The following is a 17,982-nucleotide window of genomic DNA, read 5'->3' on the forward strand; positions in this document are numbered from 1 at the left end:
GTGGCCGCACGGCTTGGTCCTTGTGACCCGGGGACTCCATGGCCCCAGCGGCTGCTGTGGAAGCTGAGATGGGGAATCTCAGCGCCAGCCCCACACGGGCACGCAGCCACACTCTTTGCAAGGACCTCGCCTCCCTCTGTGACCCAGCATTTGGCTTCCCTCTGGGCCAGGGGAGAAGCTGACCACTGTCTGTGGGACAGCAGCGTGACCTGAACCGCCCATCCTGAAGTGGGTGTCATCTGTCCACTGGTTCGCATAGCTGGACACAGTGAGGTTGGGTGTCTGGACCCTTGTAAGGTTCTTGGAACCCCGTGGCGGGCAGGCAGCCTCTTCCCCAGCCACCCCCGCGCTGCCCGGTGGCCTCGTGAAAAGCAGACAGAGGGTAGGAGGGGGAGCCGCCCGTGGTCCAGCCACCGAGCCTCACCTGGACACCCCTACAGCCGGATGCTCCGTTTGTTACAGCAGCGTCCAACTCTGCCCTGCAATGCAGTATCTTCATGGGAGACCAGCCTGCCACCCGTAGCAGGTTCACTGACTTTGGACCCTGTATTGGTCAGGATGCTCCAGAGAAACTGCACCAGTGGGATATCTGTCTCTATATCCATCCACCCACCCACCCATCCACCTATCATCCATCTATTTACCTACCTACCTCTCTATAAAAAGAGATGATTATGAGGAATTGGCTCAGGTGGTCACGGGGGCTGGGAATGACCTGCCGTCTGCACGCTGGCGGCCCAGGAAGGCCAGTTTGGTGACGTCATCCAGTCTGAGTCTGGAGGCCTGAGACCCAGGGGAGCGGATGGTGTAAACCCCAGTCTGAGGGCAGGACGAGGTGACAGGAGCTGTCCCAGCTCAAGGGGTGGGGCCAGAAAAGGGCACGTTCTCCCTCCCCTGCCTTGTGTTCTGTTCAGGCCTGGGGACCAGATGGTGCCCTCCCACCTGCTCTCCTGCGTCTGCAATTCAATGCTGATCTCACCTGGAAACAACCCCCCCCAGACTCCCCCAGAAGTAATGTCCCACCCGGGCGCCCGGCGCCGGTCACGTTGACACAACCGTAGACATCACGGGCCCCTCCCTTGTGGGGGAGGGTAGCGACTGTTCCCATTGGACTTGGGCCTCGTTCTGGATTTGGATTTTCTCCCCTGCATGCACCACACTTTCCTTATTTACTTACTTAAAGTCTTATTTGCTGTCCCGGTTCCTCACGTATCATTGTTTCTGGCCAAGGACCTGACTTTACAGTCAAAGAAACAAGGCAATGGGAGGTGCTGCTCCTCAAAGGAGGCAACCCTGAGGGATGGTGGCCTAGTCTTGGGCATCATTTAGGACCATGGCCGGGGGACAGTGCGGAGACACTGACGCTGTGTCCTGCAGGACACGCTAGTCAGCAGCGCCTTTTCCCCTGAATCAGGGTGCATGGGGGGGAGGTAGGGGTGGGGAGCGGCACCCTTCCTGTGATCAGAACGACTGAGTCACTCACAAACATTTGCCTCTCGGCCCTGTTGGCCCCTGCTCTCCTGGTTTGGCCATTTTAGTAACCAGCAAAGGGATGCTTTGAACAAAGCAATAGTGTCCTTGAGTTGGAAGCTGGGTGGGGGGTTCCACCTGGCCCACTCGGGGCTCCTCTGCCACTGGGTTAAGAGGCCACGAAGGGGGCCACGGGGATGGCTGGGTAATCCTATCAAGAGGAAACAAGGTGCTGCTACTGAGTGCGGGTGGGCTGAGGGGTTCCCTGGGTCTCTCATCCTGCACATCTGGTGATGAGAGTTGGTGGCCCAGGTGACCACAGGATGGAGACCTTCCTTCCCAGCTCCGTCCCCAACAAAGAGTGGGGGCTCACCCAGCAGGAGAAGCGCTCGGACCCATGAGAGGACGTGGACAGGGTGGTGGAGCAGGGAAGCCCGAAGGTCGGTCACAGCCTCGTGGCCACTGCAGAAAGGAGCACCATTTACAGCTTCCGGCAAAGCCCTTTCTCCTGCGGTGTCACGTACGTTGCTACAGAATTTAACTACATTCCCTTTTCTTTCCACCACTGCTGTACACAGGAATTTAGCTGGTGCTTCTTTAAAGTTTATTTTGTCTGATGAGAACAACGGGACCAGGAGAGGCGCGCACATCCCCGGATGCCCTGGACGGTTATCAAATGCAGAACCGTTGGACTTCCAGCACATTCCTTGGGGGCAAGGCCTGTGTGCCTTCAGTTGTAGGAGAGCTATTTGCTTTATCCTGGCTGAGCACCATCTTGTTTTTGGAAGTGTAAGTGTGGGAAAAGAGAGAGAGAGAGAGAGAGAGAGAGAGAGAGAGTGTGTGTGTGTGTGTGTGTGTGTGTGAGATTGGAAACACAAGGGGAGGACTGCAGCGGGCGTTGGTCACTTTGTCCCTTTTTGGTTTTGCTCATCACAGAGGGCTGCTTCTTACTGGGGAGGCACCCGACTTTGTTGGTTTCAGGGGGGCAGGGCTGAGCTCCCTCTATGGAAGTTAAAAGGGCCCCACAGTCCCTTCTCCCTTGTCAGTTACACTGGGGCCTCAGCCTAGGCTGGGCCAGTCTGGCATCCCACCTAGGACTCTGGGTTTGAGCCAAAGATGCAAATCGTCAGGGCTGGTTCGTTAGAGAGAACTCACCAGCCGGGTAGTCGGATGGCCACGGGGAGGGGCCGTGGCAGGTGGGATTTCTCAAATGCATTCCCCAGAACCCGTGAACACAGTATCACTACAAATGTGATTTCTCTGTATGGCAGGAATTTTCCCCAGGTGGCCCTCATCTACACACGTGAGCCTTTGCAAGCAGACTGTCCTCCAGCCTTGGGGAGGGTCAGAGCAATTCCCAGCAAGAGCAGGAACCCACCTGCAGTGCTGACTTGAGGATGGAGGGGAAGGGGTCTTGGGGAGCACAGCGGCCCCACAGACAGCGGGCAAGGAAGGGACATCAGTCCTACAGCCGCGCAGAACCGAACTCTGGCAACAGCCTGACCCAGCCTGGAGTGGGTCCTCCCCAGAGCCTGCGGGGGGAGCCCAGCCCAGCCCAGCCCACCCCTGGGTTTGACCCTGTGAGACTCAAAGCAGAGCCCAGCCAAGCTGCCCTCTGCTTCCTCTGTCCTGACTCACCTCCCAGCCTGTTCCCAGAGTCTACAAATGACCCCTGGTGTCCCGGAGGCTGCTTGTCTGGTGGGGTCCCCTCCCTCCCCATCCCACCACCATGTGGAGGAAAACAGCTCATCCTCTCCTGGTAAGGAACGCGTGCGGGCCGAAGCCAGAGCATCTTTGTTGCTCCTGTGCGTAGGCAGGTGGGTGTCCTGGAGCAGTGGAGGGTGACCCGAGCGACTGCTTGGACTCCGACGGCCCCTGAGAGCATCTGCTTGAGACGGGTGATGAGGGGCGGGCGCCTCCTGGCAGCGTCTGTAGAAGCAGGGCTCCTGGGGCTGGCAGCCGTGGGCCCTAAGGGGCAGAGGGGCCGTGAGGCCATTGGAGGGCGCAGAGGGGCCAGGCGGGGTGCCTGGGCAGGGAGGGCACCCAGGTGGCCAGGGCGGAGGGGATGGGTCAGGGAGCGGGGGGGTGGGGGTGGGGGCCCAGAAGCACCGTCTCTCCATGTCGGTGGACTTGGCAGCTGTGAGGCCAGGTCTCGCAGGATGGGGGCCGCAGGGTGGAGTGCATGCTGCCCCTCCCTCAGTGGGCCCAGCCTCCCCCAAAGCACGTCCTCTGGAGAGCTGCCCTGGCCCATGGTCCAGGGGTCCCACTCGCCGGGCAGAGGCAGAGATCTCGGGAGCGGGGGCGGGGGGGGCGCGTGCTCTCTGCCTGCCCGCCTCCAGCTGCAGGGCTGTAGGACCCCTCTGGGGAGGCGGGGAGGGGCGGGCGGGCCTACCGTGGGCTCAGGGTGTATTTGCCCGAGCGGATGGCAAACCAGAGGAAGGCGCTGAGAAGCATCACGTATACCTGGGGGGAGGTGGAGGCACCTGCACCAGCAGCCCCAGGGGAGGGGGCTCACCGCCCCCCGAGGAGGTCACTGGGCTGTGCAGGCCTCCCAGCCGTCTAGGGAAGGGAATCAGGGAGGCCCTGTCACCCTGCAGGCCTGCTCCTTGTGCGGGGCAAGCCTTGCTGGTCCCCAAGACCCGCGATCTGACCTGGGGCTGCCCAGCCCTGCCCTGCCGTCTGAGGGGGCGGGGCACAGGCAGGTGGGGGAGGGGCGGGGCCGGGGGTGAGGGGGTACCATGGCGGCGAGGCCGAGGCTGATCAGGGTGGAGACGATGTTACTGTGCATCCTCAGGAAGCTCCTGATGCCCCACAGGCAGTCCTGCGCAGAGGGCAGCACGCGTGGGCCCCCTGACCGCCCCTCCCAGCCCAGGGCAAGACGCCCCCACCAAGGCATGGCGCTGCAGCACCCACCTAGGACGGATGCTAGGGAGATGGAAAGTCGGGGTGCGGCACATCCCAGGGAAAACCACCCCGAGCTCTGGGGACTGGCATTGAAAACAGGCAAAAACAAGCAGGGTGGAGCCCACCTCTGCGGGGACCGTGGGGCCCCCAGCCGTCCAGTGGGTGCCTTCCTCTGGGTGTCCCCTGAGCTGCTTGTGTTGGGCCCCCCCAAACCCCATCCAGGGTGGGACACAGAGCCTGGGTGAGGAGAGGACACTGGCTAACAGGGTGGGGTCTGGGGGTCCCCGGGCTGTCCTGGCTCCATCCCGAACTTCCTCGCCAGGATATGGCATCCGTAGAGGCTCTCTGTCTCCAAGGAAACGGGAGGTGACAGTCTCGACTCTGAACCACTCTGATGGTGGCATTTGGTTTGGGGAAGGACTTGGCATTTGGGGGCACGCTGGGGAAGGACGTGCAGTGGGGCATTCAGGGTTCGGCTCTGAAGGCTGGGATGCTGGGGGGGAAAGGAGGCCAGCTTGCTGTCTGTCCGTCCATCTGTCCATGAATTCCCTTGATCGGGTCTCTGGTCCCCCAGCGTGGTCCCACTTCCTCTTGGAAGGCAGCCCGGGGTCAGACCACCATCCAGGACAACGTCCCCGCCCTCCCGCCCCCTCCCCCGGGTATCCCCACCCACAAGGCCTTTACAGTCTCCCCGTGGCCCCCACCACCCCAGAAGGTACAAGAAACCAGACTTTGCTCCCACTTTGCAGACGGGGACCTGAGGCCTCTCCCTGGGTGGCGTGAACAGGCCTCCCGACCCCCGCTTCCCTGCATGCAGGGCCCTCCTCTGCCCTGGCCCCTCCCGGCATGAGAGCCCAGGGCGCTGTGCTGGCTCTGTCCCTGGCTGGGCCTCCAGCCATTCGCGTCCTCCTGTCTGCTTCTTGGAGGGTGGCCAAGAGCCTCTCGCCAGAGATAGGGGTGTTTGCTTCCCGGACGGCGGGGGAGGGGAGCCGAGGAGGCGGGGTGGGGGGAGGGGGGAGGCCGCTGTCATCCGGAAGAAGAGCGCCCCTGTCTCTCCGTCACTGAAGCCCTCGTGGCCAGACTCTGGCTTAGGCTGACCCTCTGGGAAACGCCCTTCTGGCCTTCAGGGGCCTTCGAACACCTGCCCCCAGCCCGACACAGACAGAGCTGCCCACTCGCCCCCCGCCCTTCTAGAGGCTTCCGATGGGGGGCGGTCTCAGTGCCTGACACTGTGCCTGGCCCTGGGGAGCCTCCAAGCTGGGAACTGTGTGAAGGGGTGAGGGAGTGATTGGGGCCTGGAGAGGATCCGGCCCGCGTCCGTCAAGTCCCCCCAGCCCAGCGCAGCCCCCAGGGTCAAGGTGTGGGAGTGGCCCTGCTCTGGGGCTGAGCGCCCCCCACTCCCCCCCGCCCCGGGGTCTCTGCAGGCCCTTCCCCCTCACCTGTCTGGCGGCCTCCTGCCCCCGACACAGGTCAGCCTCCGAGCCCTCCGGGAGGCCGAGGGGGCGGCTCTTACCACAGCACTGAAACTGCAGGGACAGAAGAGGGAGGCGCTCTGAGAACCCCAGGATCCCTGTCGGACAGATGGGGAAACTGAGGCACGAAGGGCACCCCCCCTCACCCCCAGAGGCCAGGACCGGGGCTCAGGGCGAGGCTGCTGACTGCAGGGGTTGCCGGGTGCCGGGTTCTGGGCAGCCCGGCCAGCAGTCACTGGGGCCCCACCGAACGCTGTGCCGTCACCATCCTGAAATTCTTCATCACTTTTGGACAAGGGGTCTTGCATTCTGCTCTGGGCCCCACAGATTCTGGAAGCAGCTGGCCTTTCCAGGGCAGACGGAGGACAGGAGCTCTCTGTCCCCGCCCCCTCCCCCCAAGGGGCACTGATATCCTGTGTCCTGGGACCTCCTGCTCAGCACCTGGCCCCCAGCCGGCTGGCTCTGGGGGGCTACCTCTGCCCATTTTCTAGATCACAGTCCACCTGGGGAGGCTGACCAGTCGAGGGCTGCCCAGGGAGGGGGCCTCCTCCACCACGCTCACCATGTCCTGGATGGCCACCAGCTCCTGCCGCCAGATTCCTGACGAGCTCTTCACCGCCTGCTCGTACACCTGATCGTAGGCGTCCAACACGGCATCCTCCACCTGGACCGAGAGCATCACGGGAAGGCCCCTGTGCCGGTGAAGCCCTCCCCCGACGGAGCCCCCCGAAGGCGGGGCCTGGCCCTCGGGTGCTGAGTGATGTCCACCTGGCCCCCTCCTTCTCCTTCCACCGGGCAGAGCTCCCCGGAAGCAGAGACTTGGTCCCCTGGGTGGCCGGTCACAGGGGTCCCCATACTTCAATTGTGGGGACCTCCCCTCAAGGATGGCCGTTAACACCACTCTTGCCCTGGGGGGGTCCCGCAGGACAAACCAGAGGCCCGAGCTTGGCCACCCGCCCCCCAGCTCTTGTCTTACAGGTGGGAGGAGGCCCTGGCCGAAGTGTCCACCTGCTCCTGTTGATCTGGAAACAGGCAGTGGCGAGGGAAAGCCAACGGTGGGCCCTGGGGGGAGTCGGCCAGGAGTGGCCTCGCGCCAGGAGCTCAGCTCCCCAGCGATGCTCCAGGTCTTTGCCCAGAACCATCGGTAGGTTCTGAAAAGCCCAGGCAGCTCCCCAGAGCTGGCCAAGGGCACCCAGGGCAGACGAAGGAGAAGGAGGGTAGCAACAGGGGCCCGGCCTGCTCTGCCTTCACACCTCACCCAGACCTCACTGCCTCTGCCCAGCTAAGCATCCCCTTCTGTGCCTTCGCTCGTGCTGCCCACAGACCGAAATGCCCTCCCCTTGCCAAGTGATTCCATCAGAGACAAATTGGAATCTTGCCTCCTCCAGGAAGGCTTCTGTGACTGCACTGGGGTCTCTGGCCTCTGGCATGGGCAAGGCCTCTGAGCTCCCTTGCCCTCTGATGCCACTTTTCCCACCTCAGAGACCCTGCACCCTGCCTCCCTTCCCTTCCCATCCCCATGCTGTGCTGACAGCGGGGACAGGCTGACAGGAGCTCAGGGGTGCCCTGCTCTGGCCACTCACCCCCACCCTCCAGAAAGGAAGGGCGGCTTCCCCACTCCCAGCCTGGAGGACTTGGGGGCAAGTGGGCAGGGAGCGGTCTCGCCAAGTGCTGTCCAGTAGGAACCAGACCGATTTCCACCCTGAATATCGCTCCCAGGGCTCATTAACTGTCCCGGCTGAGACCTTGCCCCCAGAGTCAGCCAGCTGCTTTGTTCCCCACCCAGGGGGAGGTGGGCAGCATCCTGGGCTGGGGGCCAGGTGCCAGGCTGGCCACCACTGCAGGAGGCCTGGCTAGGGGCCCTCTCTTGGCCTTCGTTTCCTCAAGTGACATGGGGGTGGAGACCTGCCAGGCTGTACTGCGTCCTCGTGGGAGGGGGTCCTGGTGAGGACTGAGGGGCTAGTAGAGCTGGCCTGGGGTCGGTGGTGCAGGAGGCTGGGACAAGGAGGCCAGCTCAGACCACCCTCGAGTTTCCATCCCCACCCTCAATGCCCACTAGTGCCCAGGGAGACCCCGTCCCCTCTGGAGGTGTTGCTACTGAAACACAAGCAGGAGGAAAAAACCCGCTGGTGGTTGAGCTGTGTGTCTCTCCCCATGACCCCAGAAGTGGGGCGCGAGTTTCTCCTTCAGACGAAGAAGCAGATCTGGCAAAGCCACGCCCCTGGCCAAGACCCCTGGGCCCGGCATCAGGGGGCCAGGCTGACTCTCCCAAGGCCTGGGTGGTGCTCTACCATCTGCCCCCCACCCCACCCCCGTCACCGGATTCAGGGGCTGTGTTTCTCCATGAGAAAACTGGGGGTGGGTTGGGGGGCCTCAGAGGCCCTTGGGCCCTGATCCCTGGGTGCTCTGCCAGGGTGCCCTGATCTTTAAGCCCCATCTTCCAGGGCTCCAGGGGGCACCCCTCAGGACAGGAGTTCCTGGACTGCTGAATACAAACCAGGTGCCTGGGGCGTCCCCGCCAGCCCAGCTCCCCACCCTGCCATTGACCTCTGCCTCCTCATTATCTGCTAAACCTGCCGGGGGTGGGGGTGGCGGGGACGGATAGCTGCAGAGGGGGTGGCCCGTGGGAGCTGCAGGTGGTCTGCAGACCAGGGCCTTGCGCACCAGGACTGCTTCTGGTGGCCACTGGACTATGGGGGAGGGGAGTGGCCTTGAGGGGCGGGGCCCAGACCTGGGAGCTGGAGGACAGACAGCCTTTCTCTGGGGCTCCCGGCACTGCTGTACTTAATCCGTGCATGAATTATTAAGTGGAGCCAGGCAATTCATTGCCCCGCAGCCCGTCTGGGGACAGGGCGCTCTGGCAGAGTGGCTCTCAGGCTCCCGCAGGAACATAATTAATAGCCCTCATGCTCTGTATTCATAGCACGGCCAACCAGTCCCTGCATTTAGGGCGCTCCTAGCTTCAGGGCGCCTACCAGGGCCCCGAGGGAGTGAGCGCCCCAGGGTGGGGGGAGTTAGTGGTGGGCGAAGCGGGGAGGGTGCCCCCCCACCCCAGGGTCTGCGGCCCGGCTTCTGGGCCACCAGAAGTCGTGGCCCGTCCCTGTCCTCTCCTTGTCCTCAGCTTTCCCATTTGTAGGGTTGCCCTAGATGGGCCATCTTGACCCCGTGTTTCTGGATACCCGAGGGGGTCACTGAGGGGAGGTGCGGGGGGATAAATGGGGGTGAACAGATCCCCTGGAGCAAACAGCTTGGCCGTTGGTGCTTCTCTGCTCCCGGGGCCTCCAAGAGCACCTCGTGGAAGGAAGGAGCAGGGCTGGGTTCTGTCTGGCCCAGATTGGCCCCGATGCCTAAGGCACCTGCCCAGGTTCCCGGGCTTGGGGGGCGCAGGATGGGTGGCTCGTCCTGCCCCTGCTACTCGGGGCCCGTGCCCTGGCCGGCGCCCAGCTCTGCACTGACCCCAGTGATGGAGGACAGCCCTGGGCTCAGCGGGTGCAGGTGGGTCCAACTGGCTTGTTCCCACCACTCAGCAGCCCCCTCATCGGGGTTCTTATGCTCCTTTTACAGATGAGGAAACCGAGGCCCAGGAAGGCTAGCTGATCCCAAGGGCACCGGGTGAGAGGCTGACCCCAGACTTTGAAGCCAGAGCTGCCCCACCCAGGCCCGGACACGGAGGAAGCCCCAACCCTGACTGTGGTCAGGCAGGGCCCCGAGAGCTGGATCCTGAAGGCCAGCTGGAGTGCGCACCAGATTTCTGTCAGGGGCGGTGGCAGGGGTTGGGGCCCAGCTGGGAGCCATCCGCTTTTGCCCCCTCCCCTTCCCGGAGCAGGGACCCCAGCCAGATTATGGCCTGTGGCCCCTGCATGGCCCCTCCCCTGCAGAAGTGCAAATCCTGGGCTCAGAGCTGTAAACACACAGTGTCAGAGCAGAAAGGATGGGCTGCAGCCGCCTCCCAAGAGAGCTGCACGGGGGGCCCAGGGCACCCTGGCAGCTGTCTTGGCTGGGACCACCCACACGGTGACCCAGACCTCGCACGGGGCTTCTCGGTGGATGGGAAATGTCAGGCCAAAACGCCAGCCGGGCCCAGCGCTCCCTGGTCACCGAGAGCCGAGGCTGCCTTGCCGGGGTCCAACCCCTCCAGAGCCAGAGGAAATGCCCTTTTTCCATCTGGCATTCCATCTGGGTGACCCCAGATGATGCCAAGGTGGTGGTGAACAGTTAGGGGTGACCCTTGGGCAGGGAAGGGTAAAAAGGCATTGAGTCAGGGCGAAGAGCCCTGGATGGTGGACGCCTCCTGCCCTGCCTCTGCCAGGGTGATCTTGCCCTCCCCCCAACCCCCATGGGCCTGAGTCCCTCCATCTGCAGACCAAGGGGATGGCCACCACCCAGGAAGGTCTGGTGACGGTCTCATCAACTCCGAGGAGCTCTGGGGCAGGCAGAGGTCGGGGGGAGAAACCAGGCCCATCACTGCAGGTAAGAGACCAGGGTGGGTAATCACACACCTAAAAGCGCACAGCACGAGCTCGGCCTCCTACCTGGCTGCTCTCTGCATCTTGTGTGAACATCTGTGGGGGCCTGGGCAACAAGGGGGTCGGGGCTGCTGGGACTCTTGATACACAGGCAAAAAATCATTCCTGGTCACCTGTTTGCACAGGGCTTTGCCCAGAAACCAGGTATACTCCAGCTGGACTGGCTTTGGTTTCCCTGGGCTAGTCCTTACAGAGCGCATGGGGAAACTGAGTCCCAGTGAGAGGAGAAAGGATTGATCAGGGTCTCAGTGAGTCCAGCCGGATGGGGCCTGTGGGGCTGGACTCTCCCGTCCCTCTCTGTGGCCCTACCCGCTGTCCCCGCAGCTTCTTGGGGGACTGCCTCGGGGTCTTGCCTGGGGCTGGGCTCTCACAGGTGAAGGCTGGGGCCTGAGTTCTGCTGCCTGGGTCATGTCCATTGTTGCAGACGGGGGGAGGCTGCTCCCTGGCACCTCTGCAGGCTGTGGCCTCTCAGCCAGGGAGCAGCCGGGGCCTGAGGCCTGGGACAGATGCTGACGGAGCGGGGGGCGGGGGCGAGAGGGCCCTTTGGGAAGGGCACCCCGGGGGCTGCCCTGCAGGCTCACAGCTCAGCTAGGGAGAGAAGTCTGATCCTGTGGGGGGGGCCATGGGCACAGGGTGCTGGAGAGCAGTGGCGTTGGCCAGCCTTGCTCTGTGCCCTGGCCTGGTACTGGCCACCAGTGTCCCCTCCTCAGCCAACTGTGGACCCCCCCGACCCCCACTAGTCCCCGGGCCCTACACGTGAGCCCGTCCAGGGTCGCTGCCCCTCTCCCTGAGCCTCTTGGGCACCCATTTCCTCTGCCCAGCCAGAGGGGGTCTGGCCTTGACCCCCAGCCCTGGTCTGGGAGGGGTCAGCTCTGCTCATGAACTTGGCCAGCCCCATTTCCCAGGCAGGCTCTCAGCTCCGTCTCAGGACCCAGAGTTCAGACAGAATTTCTGGAGGGCCAGGCTACCCCAGGCCCCTGTGTCCCTTGGGAGCAGTCCCTCCCAAGCTGTGGTCCTGCCCTGCTCCCTGGGGTCAGCGCCCACCCTAGACCCATGGCCTGCAGTCTTCGAGCCCTGCTCTCTGGGGGCCGGGTCCCTGCGTGACTGTGTTATCCCAGAGCTGGGGCCTCCCTGCCTCCCAGCCCTGAGCCTCCCCGGAGCCCCGCTGAACCAGCGGCACCCAGAGGACAGGGAAGGAAGAAACAAAGGAGCCCCCTGCTACGGGGACCCACACCCACCATTACCACAGTCACCACCGACATGCACGTCCCTGGGAAAAGCCCACAGTGAAAATGGAAGGAGTAGGTTCACCTGAACAGTCCCACCTCCAGGCAGCTCGAGTCCTGGACTGCAGGGCCGCTGTCGTCCTGTGGATGAGGCCTGGCCATCCTCTCCACTGTCCTGCAGCGCCCACGCCCGGACAAGGCCTCTCCCTGCCTGACCCGACCCCCTTCAGGAGAGCAGCCCCCAGTGCATTTTCTGGAACCGACCCCCACTAATCAATCCCTCAGGCCAGCTGGGGGGCCTCCCTCCAACCCCCCAGGTCCCATCTTCTGGGCCCAGGGGGGCTTAGTGAGAAGCGGGTGTCCGAGGCCTGTACCTGCTTCCCCTCCTTCTCTGGGATCCTCTGTCCCCAGCCCAGGAGAGGACCGGCCCTCTGGGCTCTGTGTCCCCACCTCACCCCCAGGCAGAGAATGTCCCCACAGTGGTCCCTCCACACCCACCCCGTCTCCCCTGGTGACCGGCAGGTGAGAGGAAGCATGGAACTGACTTTCTTATACCTGAGGAACCCTCCCCGGAGGGATGGGGGCGGCCCGGGGCACTCACCTGCGTGGGGTTGTGGAATCTCCAGAAGGCCACCTGCGCCAGGGCGCAGAACACCAGGGCAAAGCACAGGAAGGCCTGCGGCAGGGGAGGGACCATTAGTCCGGGCGCCATGGTGGTGGCCTGGCGGCTCCCCACTGCCCAAGGGGGAGACCTTGGGCGGCGGGCACACGGGTCCCCATCCCTTCTTCTGGCCCTCCTCGGGAGACCCCCTATTGCTGGTTTTGGCTCCCGTGAGGGCCTTGATGGCAGTGCCACAGCCCCTGCCCCAGGGACGCAGCAGGCAGTACCTGGGATGAGGGAGATCCCTGCCCTCTGCGGCTGCTGCCGGGAAGGACACTGACCCCGGGCAGGGCACTGACCCCGGAAGGGCCAGGCAGGGCCTTCCCGAGCCTGAGATCCGGATCCCGGAGAAGAAACGAACCCCTTTTAAGTCTGGGCAGGAGGGGTGGCTCGGGGGCTGCCGGCCCCCCTGGACAGGGAGGGCCTTTGGAGGAGGGACTGCTGCTTTGGTTTTGTTTTCTGAAATATGCCTCCCGGGGGTTCAGAGCCGGCGGACACCCCGAGACGGGTGACTCCCGTGGAGAAGCCCCACCCCCTCTTTCCACCCTGCTCTGTCCCCGGGGCCCAGCCGACCCGGTCCCCACCTCCTGCCACTCCCTGGGCCCCAGGGCTTTGGTGGCACGTCTGTCTTTCACGGGGGTTCTGAAGCTGATGAACTTTACGGCCCCTCCCCCCACAATGCACACATGCCCCCAAAGCTGTTTTGTGGGTCGTTTCAGAGGGTCATCCCAGACTAGGAACCCTGGCCCGCGTGCTGCCTTGGCGACATCCCGCCACCCATAGTCTGACTTGTCAGTGTGCTGGTGACCCTCTGATTCGGGTCTCGGGCTGAGGCTCCTTCTGGAGCCCTGGACAGTCAATCAGCCTGCTGACCACAGGGCCCTGGGGGGTCCGGAGGCCTGGTGTCACCGCCCCACCTCAGTCACCCCGGGCTGGCTGTGGCCGGGGGCAGGCTGCGGCCAGGCTCTCCCAACGTAGGGGCCGCACTCAGGGTGGCACCTGGAATGGAATGGAGGGACACCCCAGATGCAGATGGACACATACGCTGCCCGGGCTGGATGGGGTTGAAGAAACAATCCACACGGGGGTGGGGGTGGGGGCCCACCAGGCTCCAGGAAAGAGTGGGCCACCCCGCCAGTGCCCAGACTCAGTGCAGGCAGAGGGACCTCCGGCTCTTCTCAGGGGCGGGCGGTCCACCGGCCTTCACCCCATGTTCCCTCCTGCCTGCCAGGGGTCTGCAAGGCCTCAGTCTCAGGACAGCCCGGAGATGCTGCCTCCTCCTCCTCCTCCCTGCCCGCCCCCCCTCCCCCCCGCTCCCCTCGGGCTGGCCAAGGGCCGCCTTCTCCATCTGGAAGCCATTGCTCAGCACTGTCTAGCAGGCTGGAGGCCCAGAGCCAGCTCAGGGGACCAGCATTTTCCAGGAACCGGCTCATTCCTCAGGAGAGGGAGCGTCACTCCCTTCCCACCCGCCGGCCAGCCTGCCTGCATGGAGGGTCCTGGGCGGCGATGGGCCCTCCTGGCTCCCCAGGCCCTCTGCCGGGCTGAGGCGCTGGGTGCGGCCGGGCCCAATCCCCACCGATTTCTTTCTCCCGATTCTAAACAAAAACACATAAATAAATCAAAATGGCTTCCTCGGCGCTGCTGCCAGCCCTGCTCTGAGCCTGTGAGCCTCTCATTTCCTGTGTGTGAGGCTGGTGCGGGAGGAGGCTGGGGGGGGGGGGCAGGAAGCGGCGGGGGAGCGTCTGGATGGGAAAGATCTCAGCTCCCTGGCCCTCCACGTGGGCTCACACACGCCAGACATGCCAGACACATGCCAGACACAACACGACACTGAGATGCACACACACGTCCGTGGCTCAGCCGGGCAGTAGGGGAGTGAGGTCTCCCAGACCCCGCGGGGCCGCGCTGGCCTTGCCATCCAGGCTGGGGGCCCAGGGCGGGAGGTTGGGGTGCAGCAGGCGGGCGACCGTGGGGGCCCGACCCAAGTAACGGGGAGGACGCGGAACCGAGACCCTGGTGCTCCCTGCCCCCTGCCCCCAGATCAGGGTGCAGAGCTGGGGCGGTGGGGAGCTGGGGAAGGCCCTGGTGACCGGCTGGGCCAAGAACGGGCGAGCCAGGAACCTTGGGAACAGGCGCTTTTGGCATCTTCCCGCCTCGGCTCTGAGCCCAGCACCATGGCGCCCCCTGGTGGCTGATGCTGCAGCCTCGGCCTGGCCTCTCCCGGCGGCCCTCTCCAGGACCCCTGGGTCTGGCCCCGCCAGAAGCCTTCACCTCCAGCCCTGACCCCCTCTGGCAAGCCCCACGCCTCAGGGCTCCCCTTTGGGAGGATAGTGCACCTGCCTGGTCAGCTGCCGTTGAGGCCTCCTTCCCTCCCAGCATCCCCTGGCCAGACTGCACAGGTCCCGGTCATAGTGCGCCACACAGCACTGCCCTGCACACGCTCCTGCGGGGTCCTGGTCAGGGCTCGAGCTGCCGGATGCGCCTCGACTCCCCAAGCACACCCAGGGCCGGGGCCCGGCTCCCGGAGGTGACTCTGTCCCTGCCCTTGGAGATATTCACAACCCAGGAGTCATTTGCTGACACAGGCTGGGCCGAGAGCCCCGCCAGCCCTGGGGACCCAGAAGGCTGCCCTCAGGGAGCCCAGGGTTGCCGGCCTCAGAGGCCACCCGGGGAAACGTAGCCCTGGCCTGAGCTCCCAGGGGTTGTCAGCAACAAACCACTCCCAGGGGCGGGGTGGGTTTGCAGGAGTAGAGGGCTGGGGGCAGGAAAGCCAGAGGCCAGAGGGACCCGTGCAGGCACAGGGAGGCTGGACTTGGTCTCACGCGCCTCGGGGAGCCTGAGAAGGCTCTGGGGGGTGGTGTGCATCAGGTGACAGCACAGGGCACCAGCCAGGAGCTGAGGCCCCAGTTCAGGTGAGAGGAGGGGTTTGAGCCCAGAGCGGGCAGGCCCGTGGTCCCTGTGGAGACGGGGCTGGCAGGTGGAACAGCAGGAAAGGCCGGTGGGGACCAAGATAGGGCCACATGGAGGAACAGGTATGGGGGCAGCAAAGGGCCACTGCTGTGGAGCGAGGTCAGAGGCTTGTGGGACCTCGAGGGGTGGGGAGCCCCCACCGCTGGTAGCTGCAGAGGGGGGTGTGCCTCTCAGGAGGAGCCCGGCTGCAGGCCACCTCGGGGCCACTGCCCAGTCCCGACCTACAGGTGATCGACTGGGCCTGGCCTCCTGGTAAGCAGATGGAATTCACCCAAACTGTGTACCCAGCGACTCCAGTGTCACAGAACCAGACCCTCCCTGGACCTTTGAAACAGTGCCCAGGCCTGGGAGTGTCAGCTCTGCCTTTCAAGGCCTCCATGGACGATGGGGATGAGATAGGCACCTGGTGGAGGGGCCCTGGTTGTCCCGGGTGGAGGGGTCCTGGCTGGCCCACATCCCTGGAGCCTCAGTTTCTGTCCTTCCAGATCCCATCTGGGGGAGCTGGGGACACAGACAACTCACCCCAGCCATGAGGCCCCCGGCCTCTCTCACAGTGGCTGCAGCACTCAGCACAGCCCCCAGGGTCAGGAGCCCGGCCAGGATGATTCCTGCGGAGAAGGCTGAGAGTGGAGAGAGAAGGGTGTCAGCGTGCCCAGGGCAGGGGTCCCATGTGCACAGAGCCAAGGTCTGAAATGCAACCTGAGAGTCAACTTGGGGTGCTGGACTTTGGGGAGCTCTGAATGGGCCTTGTCTGGTCAGGCAGGGGTGTACCTCCCACCACCTGCCGGCCTCCATGCCGGCCCTGCCCCTCCCTCCTTGCTTCCTGTCCCCCCTGTCCCCCCATCCCCGGGGCTATCTTAGAACCCACATCCCTGCCCCCAGGCCCTACTGACAGGTGGCTGTAATCTTATCAGTCCAGGCCCGGCCCCAGGCTTCCTGCTCTCGGGAGTCTGGGGTTCAGGGCTCATGGTAAAAACATGGGGCCTGCGGCCACCAGGAGGCCTGGGGTTAGGACCGCCAGCCCCAATGCCCTGAGCCTCGGCTTCCCCCACAACCTCCCTCCTCGGCCTCCAGTGCTCTCTCCGGAGGCCAAGCCCCCCAGGGGGCAGGGTAGGGGGTCAGGATGCCATCTCTGTGATGCTCACGGCCTCATCATGGGTGAGCACCCCTCCCTGGGCACAGAGAACAGGGTCCGGATACCTCCCGACACGCCCACTCTGTCCCCAGGGTCCAGGGCGGGAGACCTGGGCAGACCCCAGGCTCTGCCCAGTGGAGCTGGGACTCCCGGGTGGGCCTTTCTGCCTCTGACCCCACTGCCTGCCCCAGCCCGGCTCCCCTAGGGAGACCTCACGCCAGCCTGGGCTCCTCCCCAGCCACCTTTGCTCCTGAAAGCCCCTCCCCAATAGTGGCTGCCCTGCCCAGAGCCTCACTTACTCCAGAGGTGCAAAGCTTTGTAGGGGGTCCTCTCTGAGGCCGCGTGGCCGATGACAGCAAAGTGAGGCCCGAAGTAGGTGAGCACTGCCGTGGTGGCCATCGCGAGGCCCAGCAGCTGGGGGTGGGGCAGACCCAGAGTGTGGGGCAGGGCTGGGCACTGACCCTGCCCCTGCCAGCCTCCCTCCAGCTTCCGGCTCTCACAGGAGACAGGACCGGCTGCGGGGCCTCTGGGTGTTTCTGGGGGTGGTCTCAGGGAGACCTTTGCCCCAGACACTCCCCGACACAGACACCCCCCCGCAAACACAGACACACAGACACACTCACACTCACACAAGACAGCCCAGCACACACACTCACACTCACATCCCCCCACCCCTGCAGCACGCACACCCGCTGTCCATCTTCTCCAAGGGCCAGGAACCTTGCATCATTCCATTTGCGGAGCAGGGAACGGACCCACCCCAGCCCTTCTCAGCCTGCCTCTCTCCCCGCTCCATGAGAGCACCTTCCAGAACAGGAGGCCATCCGCCGCCCCGCTGCCCCAGGGAAAGCCCCTCCGAGCCTGGTTCACCAGCCACCCAAGGCCCTCAGGCCTTCTCTAGGGTCTGTGCCGCCCGGCAGGAGGACAGGCACTGCCCACAGGGCATCCTTCCACCGCCAGGAGTCTGCCACCAGAACCCCAGGTGCATGTCCACCGGGGCTGCAGGGCTGGTTGTGGTCGGGGCGCAAACCACAGTTCCAGAGGTCCAGGGACGCGGCTCAGCGCCCCCCGCCCCCACCTCCTGCCCTGCCCAGCCTGCCTGTTACCAAGACAAAGAGGCTGGTGACCAGCATCTGGCATTTGGCCACCCTGACTCGACTCCAAGGCCCCATGGAGGTCTCCTCTTCTCTGCTCTCCTCTCCTCTGCTCTCCCCTCCCCTCCTCTTCCTTCCTCTCCCTTCCCACTGTGGTTTCCAACTGGGCGGGGGCCTCAGACCGCAGCTGCCTGCCCAGAAGCTGGGTTGCGTTGGTCGCCCGTCTGTCTGTTTGCCAGCACACCAGGAACTGAGCCTCTCGGGACCCCAGAAGAAGGGCAGGCAGGAAGGCGAGGGGTGGCGAGGCCAGCTTCTGCCCCCCTGCTGCCCCCGGCCCTGGCCCAAGACCCCAGGATGCTTGCAGATAAACGAGGCCTCTCCCGAAAGTGCTCCTGGTGGGGCTGCAGAGGACCCTGGGTGGAGGTGGGCAAGTGGGAGAGGGCACATGGGCGGGCGGAGGTGACAGAGCTTCCTGTCTCTGGAGTGTGCAAGTAGAGGCTGGACCTCCTGTTAAGTCCCTCCTG

At 64.4% G+C, this 17,982-nt stretch overlaps 1 protein-coding gene across 1 annotated transcript; it reads right to left on the reverse strand.

The window, feature by feature from the left end:
* Positions 1–1,880: 1,880 nt before the first annotated feature.
* Positions 1,881–17,553, reverse strand: TSPAN32 (tetraspanin 32). Its single transcript, XM_067039432.1, has 9 exons — positions 17,471–17,553; positions 16,664–16,778; positions 15,752–15,849; positions 12,200–12,274; positions 6,409–6,510; positions 5,814–5,900; positions 4,208–4,291; positions 3,863–3,933; positions 1,881–3,438 (listed from the first exon to the last, which is right to left on the reverse strand). Exons 1-9 carry the CDS (start codon positions 17,534–17,536, stop codon positions 3,105–3,107), a joined length of 1,032 nt encoding a protein of 343 aa, XP_066895533.1. The 5' UTR covers positions 17,537–17,553; the 3' UTR covers positions 1,881–3,104.
* Positions 17,554–17,982: the final 429 nt, after the last annotated feature.

Source organism: Kogia breviceps, chromosome 7, assembly GCF_026419965.1.
Source record: "Kogia breviceps isolate mKogBre1 chromosome 7, mKogBre1 haplotype 1, whole genome shotgun sequence".
Taxonomy (NCBI): domain Eukaryota; kingdom Metazoa; phylum Chordata; class Mammalia; order Artiodactyla; family Physeteridae; genus Kogia; species Kogia breviceps.